Below are 6,788 nucleotides of genomic sequence, written 5' to 3'. Positions count from 1 at the left end.
CGGGGTCAGTTGCCTCTGCGCCGCCTCTGGGTAGCGGGCGGCGTCCGCCGGACCGGCGAGCCCGCCCGTGCGCGGGGGGGGCTCGGGCTCGTGGGTGCGTACCTAGTTGAGAGCTACGTTGGGCCTTGGCGAGGAGCGGGGTGGCGGAGGGGCGCAGCGGGGCTGGAACGGAGCGTTTCGGCGCCATCGGTAAGTGCCCCCTGACTCCGGAGGCTGTTTCTAATTTGCGGGTTCCCCCGCTCCCGATAATACTCCCCAAGGTACCCGTGTCTCGCGTGAGGGGCCTGGCGTACGGCAAGGTGCTGCCCTCCCTGCCTGCATGAGTCTGCTGAACCCCCTCCTGGGCAGCCTGCTGCTCTGTTCCTCCCCTGTGCAAAACACGGGGCTCTGTGGAATATTGCATGTTAGCTAGGGATTTTCCTTTAAAACATACATTCGTGACCCGGGGTCTGCCTTATTTTTGTAGGACAAAATCTAAAAGTGTTTTTTTACTGTGCTTCTACTTGATTGAGATTCTCTTCAGTAAGTCCAGAGCATGCTGATGAAAAGCATCAAACGTGTATTATTATTGCCTGAAAGGACTATGTGAACTTTACTCTGAACCGTACACTAGATATGTGGCTTAGGCACCAAACGGGGAGAGCTTCCAAGTGATTTGTGTGGTTGGCATGATTTTTCCTTTAACACAGTGTGAGCTGTAGTGCAGTACTTCATTGTTAAGCCCTGAAGTTTGGACTCAGAGGAAGAGTGCATCTCTGGAGTTCTCTGTGCAGGTGATATTTGAATTGTGAATTTTGCTTCAGGCTCTTGTTAGGAAGCTGACTAAGGGTTTAGGAAAGCAATATTTGGGGCGTGTTTAGTTGGGTAACAGAAAGCTTGCATTTATAGAAATTGACATAGTTACTGATAGGAGTATGATTTCAATGGGAGTCTTGATCCAGAAATGTTGGCATGTGTTAAGTGACGTGGGAATAGTTCTGAACGTGAGAGGTTGTTACTGCCAGCATAGCTGTCTGTCGGACTGGGGAGTATCTGTTTAGGGGAATAGTCCTAAGCAGGCACTTGTTGTTTAAATTGCTCTGTAGAAGGCAAAACTTGGTGGCAATTTTGGCCTTTAAAGAGGGGAAGCATGGCTCCCATATGAAACCTATTGAATGCCAGTCTTTCTCACGTAGCCAGTTCCCAGTTTTAGTAATTGGATGGTTATCCTGTTTCTGCACTGTCTGGTAGGATTAATGGTAAACTGGGTGTGGGTGGATGTCTTGCACAAAATCCCAAGTGCTGCCAGCTGCAGGCAGGCTTTTTACGAGCACTCAGCAGACTGAGCAGAGTTTTCAAATCTAGGACGCTGAGGTCTGCAAAGTCGTTGGGCTGTTTGGCTACTTAAGAGCCTAAAACAAAACTTAACACTGTGAAAATTCTCAACCTAGGATTTCTTTTCTGGGCCTCTCTGTAGGCCTGACAATTCATGTGGAATCCTTGGAAATGTTAAAAATTTAACTGGGCAAGGTGCTGAGCAACCTCATCTAAGTTGTCCTTGCTCTCAGCAGGGGCAAGTGGGGTTGGGCTAAATGATGTCAAAGGTTTCATCTGAGCTAAATATTTCTAATTCTGATGATTTCTGAATAACAGCCTTTCTATCTTGGCAAAATTCTTACTAGTATTGTAACTGTTCCTTGTAAGAATTTGCACTACCATTGTAAAGCGAAACCAATGCAAGTAACTGGAGTAAGCTCCCATGCTCTAACCTTGATACAGTGAATCTCCTGTCCTGCCTCTTTCTTCTTCTTGTATGTGATCAATAACCTCCTCTTGAGGTTGGTTCTCTACTTGCTTTAGAAACCTTGTCATGAAAGTATTGATTCCTGGAAAGATGTAGGCTTCTGGCTCAAATCGAAGCCAGAAGTCTTGACTGTATTTTAAAATGTCTCTGCTGAAAGATAGGGTGGTAGTTAGCACTTATGATAATTGAAATAGCAAATAACAAGCTTCCTGCCACCTGTGTATCTTCTTGCATTCTTTGCTTAGGATTTCTGTCTAACAAGGTTGGCAAAGGGGAGTGGTTAGACTTCTTTTCAGATTACTTCTGAAAATAAACACTTCTATTGAAATGTATTGTGTGGAGGAGATTTCTACAGAGTTACATACTACATATTTTGAATCTGAGGGTGGCATGTTATCCCTGCGGCTGGGCTGATCCTGTTTGAGATGTCCTTACTTTAGCACCTAGGCATCTTCCTCTTTCTTAATGTGTCGGGGAGCAGTGAGAGCCTGCTGCTCCCTAAGGGGCTGGGAGCTCAGGGGGGTAGCACGGCTGCGGGCAGGGGCTTGCCTGTCAGTCCCATAGTACCTCTGTGAGGTGAGCGGGGCAGATGCAGAGATTATGGCCAGGTTTAACCAAGAGTCCAGATAATCAGGCAGGTTCGTGGTGATGAGGTCAAGCCGGGAAGTTAGTCCATAGGTCAGGGTCAGGTCCCCTGATTGCCAGGCAGGCCTGTGGTGGTAGGACTGGACCAAGGCCAGGCAGGGGGCCATCAGCCCAGGTGTGGGGGTCAGGGTCAGGCCTGGTGAGGGGAAGCAGAGCCAGGCACAGACCCAGGATGGCCGGGTGGGGCCATGGGGATGAGGCTGGGCCAGGACGTCAGCCTGTGGGTCTAGGCGTGGGTCAGCAGGACCCATGGCCGGGCAGGGCAGGGCTCTGGTGGAGCTGGAGACAAGCACTCCTATGGCATCACTGGGGCAGGGATTGATGGCCCCTGGGATAGGCTGAAGTGGGTATCCTGGCCCATGGGGAGGTCAGGGGAGGCCCTGGGCCAGGCCGGGCAGGGACAGTAAGACCTGTTAGTGTCCTCAGGGCCCTGACAGTGTGTTGCATTATCATTTCTGTTTCAGTAGAAATAACTGCGAGTTTCTGGTTTGAGTTAAAACATCAAAGCCTGAAAAGATACAAAACTAACAACTGTTAGCAAATTCCCCCCAAATGGTAAATTACAACATTCCATGTGTTTTAGAGTCTGTATCTTCCCATGAGACAAAGTTCAGGAAAAATACCTTTCTTTTTTTTTTTTTTTGGTGAGAGGGGATTATCAAATGTGCAGATTATGGGGTGATGATCTTTAACAAAAGAAGTATTTGGGCAAAGCGAAAGAAAGCTATAATGCATGTTCCACAGAGAGAATTGGGTGTTGCCTAGTAAGTTGTTCTCCGTTCCCACTGAGAAAAATTCCTTTCTTTTTTTTTTTTTTTCTGGAGAGGGGATTATCAAATGTGCAGATTATGGGGTGATGATCTTTAACAAAAGAAGTATTTGGGCAAAGCGAAAGAAAGCTATAATGCATGTTCCACAGAGAGAATTGGGTGTTGCCTAGTAAGTTGTTCTCCGTTCCCACTGATTTCTGATTTAGGTGGGATTATAAACTGTTGGTTTGTTTTCTTTGATGTAGCTAACATATATGGAGCGAGGGGTGTGGGGAAAAGTACATAGTTTGCCAAGGTCCAGTACAGGTAATGTTACAACAGTAGCAATTTCTCTAATTAGGAAAGGCAATTAGTTACAGAACTTTATTTTCAGAGGTTTATAAGAACGTGGCAAAACGGTTTTTTCCCTTTGCATCTCGCATGTAAGTAATAAGCCATTTATTATACAATATATCTTAAAAGAAATTTCCAGGTAGCAAGAAGCCTAATGGATTACTTTGACATCAGTGTTTTGCTGAATATAAGATCATAAGGAATTGGGAAGGGTTTTTTCCTTCCTACCCTCCTCCCCCAAATTTCTTGTAATCAGAAGGCTATATAATAGTTTTTAATAACTTTTATTTGTGTTTCTTTTCTGTAGAGCCATAAGAATTTCTGAGAACCAGTTGGAGTAATACCGTAAATATTCTTTCATACAGGACATCATGGCAGCCCATCAGGAGAAAAAACCTTCTGAAGAAAGAAAACACAAAAGCACTCAAAATGATACTCAAACATCTCAAGTCCAGTGGGGAAGAGCATGGTGAGAGAAGCTGATGACCCTAATTAGTTATTGTATTTCAAATTGGTTCATACTTACTCTTACAGATGCTACATTCCTTTTGAACTTCACTGTATTAATAACAGATTGTTGTGTTACCCTTCTCTTGAAAGCTCACGGATGATAAGCTGTAGTAACAGATGCCAAAGAAGAGTTCTTCAAGATTTTTAAGATAGAGAGCTTGCCAGATGGCTTGGGTTAAAACACAGTACTCCTTGCAAAAAAGGAAAGCAAATCGTAAAAATCAGTAAAATTTGTAGTTCCTTCAAGGGCTGAACAAAATATTTCCTGAGATTTGGAAAACAGGCATCCATCTGCGGTATTGCCAGCTGACATCTCCTGCTGTAGCAAGATTTATGACTCTTGTATCCCTGTTCTCAAAGAGTTGTGCAAGTATTATAGAGTATTGTATTGCAGCTGGAAACAGCCACGGGTGTTTGTATGGCTTGCCACTGCAGACAGTGTGTGGTAGAGCGAGTTCAACTAATGGCTGTCCAAGGTCTGTCTTCTCTGTGTTTCCAAGCTTTGTATAATATTCTTGTGATTCTGTTACCACTTCCAACTGAATACTCTACCAGTTATACCCATGACTGCAATCAAAAACATGAAGGCTGTGATAATAATCTGCTTTTTGGAGGGGAGATATTATCTGTCCTGTTTTTCTGATCAACTAGCATCGCTTTATAACAGTTTGTGGTAAAGTATGTAACATGCTAAGTTTTTTACAGCTGTTTGACCCAAAGAAATGTATGTGCCCTGAAAACATTTTCAGTTTTCATCTGGTTAGTCTAGAAGGTCCACTGAAAAAATTGCCTGACTTAATCAAACCACTGTTCTAACTGAAAGCTGGAAAAAAAAACAATGCTCTGTTTTCGATTACAGGGAGGTGGACTGGTTTTCCTTGGCAAGCATCCTTTTCCTGCTCATGTTTGCACCACTTATCGTATATTACTTCATAATGTCCTGTGACCAGTACCAGTGCTCTCTGATTGATCCACTCATTGACTTGCTCACGGGGAATAAACATCTGTCTGACATCTGGAACAAGACTCCTACACTGACCTATAGGGCTGCTAGCATCTATACCCTTTGGGTTGCTTTCCAGGTATGTTATTGAGTTATGATCTAGATATAGTGGCTGGTTTTTAAAACAGCTGTTTGATTAATCCTTTTACACAAAGGATAATGGAATGTCGCACTGGCTTTTACTCTTTGGTGGTTCTCACTTTCCATGGCTTTTTGGAATCCAAATGAAGCTTACGCAATTGAAATATAAATATGTAGAGAATATACACAAATATTCCTTGTGTGCCATATTCCTTGATGTGTTTTTTAAGAAAAAGCAACTACATAACAACAATACCCATTTCTTTTAAATTAATACCCAATAAATATATCATAAACTAACGCTGCAGAATGGGTGATGTTTTCTATGGACAGACTATAAAAGAACATTGACATATGAAATACAACTTAGATTTGTAAAATATATTCAAACTTTCTGAACTACTCCAATTTTTTCAAATCAGAAATAAAAGAACATTGACATATGAAATACAACTTAGATTTGTAAAATATATTCAAACTTTCTGAACTACTCCAATTTTTTTCCAAATCACAAACCAATTTACATATAACACAGATTAACTTCAAAATAAAAGGATAAGGACCTGAATCTAGTTACCAGCTGTCCAGCCTTCCCACCAAAAAAGGATGACAACCGTATATGAAGTACATCTTTAGAATTGTTTAGTAGCTTGGACATATTACTAGTCTAAAATCACAACAGCTAAATTTTGCCATATTTGCTTATCCAATACCTTAATTGAAACTGCCATGTGTTACATTTGGTATGTATATGAAAGGGATAGTGGTTTGGGGGGTTTTTTCTTGTCTGTTTTCACTGTTAGTACATTTTCTCTCTTCTAGATGTTTTTGTATCTGTTCATTCCTGACTTCTGCCATAAATTTATTCCTGGATATGTAGGAGGTGTACAAGAAGGTGCTGTCACCCCTGCTGGTAAGTTCTTCCTTAGAATATATGCACACCATACAATCTTTTAAAATTATAGTATTTCTGTACTTACAATCTTTAATACCATAAATAATAGTATCTGGAGGAAACATGGACATAACATATGAGGAAGGTGAAAGCATTTTACTTGAAACAAAAACAAAAAGCAATCTACGTCATCTTTTAGAATAAATGATAGAATTTCTGTCTCTTACTGTTAGTAAAACTATTCATGTGGCAGGCACCGCACCAGCAATGGAAAAACACAGATTGGTAATTCTGGCGCTTAAAATCAGCAGTGGACTATTGCTAGTATTTCACAATGCAGTTGCACCTGCTGAAGCTAAGTTAACCCACGAGACTTGAACAAAATGCATGATGTGAACTAAGTGTGAGAAAGGATAACTTGTTACCTTAGTCAATTTTAGGGGAGTTTCCAAATTCACTGTTTTGTGAAGTGAGAGTGGAGAGAGAAACTCAGCCTAACAAAGCCTGATGGTTACAGCAGAGTCTAATAAAACTTTCAGAAAGGTGCTACAAGATATTTGATTGGGAGGGTGAGGAGAGTGAGGTCATTTCATGAGCACTTGATTGAGCTTCCATATATTGTATGCATATGTCCTGGTTTCGGCTGGGATAGAGTTAATTTTCTTCCCAGCAGCTGGCACAGTGCTGTGTTTTGGATTTAGTACGAGAATAATGTTGATAACACACCGATGGTTTAGTTGGCTGAGCAGTTGCTTACACTAGTCAAGG

The 6,788-nt window shown here is 42.2% G+C and overlaps 2 protein-coding genes across 2 annotated transcripts in view; one reads left to right on the top strand and one right to left on the bottom strand.

The window, feature by feature from the left end:
* The window catches only part of NADSYN1 (NAD synthetase 1), a 21,640-nt gene extending 21,453 nt beyond the window's left edge, over positions 1-187 (bottom strand). Inside the window, exon 1 of the mRNA XM_009286655.2 lies at positions 103-187. Within this exon, the coding sequence (XP_009284930.2) occupies positions 103-187 (85 nt within the window). The remainder of the gene's footprint in view (positions 1-102) is intronic.
* Positions 188-3,846: 3,659 nt separating this feature from the next.
* The window catches only part of DHCR7 (7-dehydrocholesterol reductase), a 7,348-nt gene continuing 4,406 nt past the window's right edge, over positions 3,847-6,788 (top strand). Inside the window, exons 1-3 of the mRNA XM_009286474.2 lie at positions 3,847-4,000; positions 4,901-5,123; positions 5,948-6,038. Coding sequence (XP_009284749.1) covers positions 3,903-4,000; positions 4,901-5,123; positions 5,948-6,038 — 412 coding nt within the window. The 5' untranslated portion in view covers positions 3,847-3,902. The remainder of the gene's footprint in view (positions 4,001-4,900; positions 5,124-5,947; positions 6,039-6,788) is intronic.

Source organism: Aptenodytes forsteri, unplaced genomic scaffold, assembly GCF_000699145.1.
Source record: "Aptenodytes forsteri isolate BGI_AS27 unplaced genomic scaffold, ASM69914v1 Scaffold252, whole genome shotgun sequence".
NCBI lineage: Eukaryota > Metazoa > Chordata > Aves > Sphenisciformes > Spheniscidae > Aptenodytes > Aptenodytes forsteri.
This window is presented reverse-complemented; position numbering and strand designations above follow the sequence as displayed.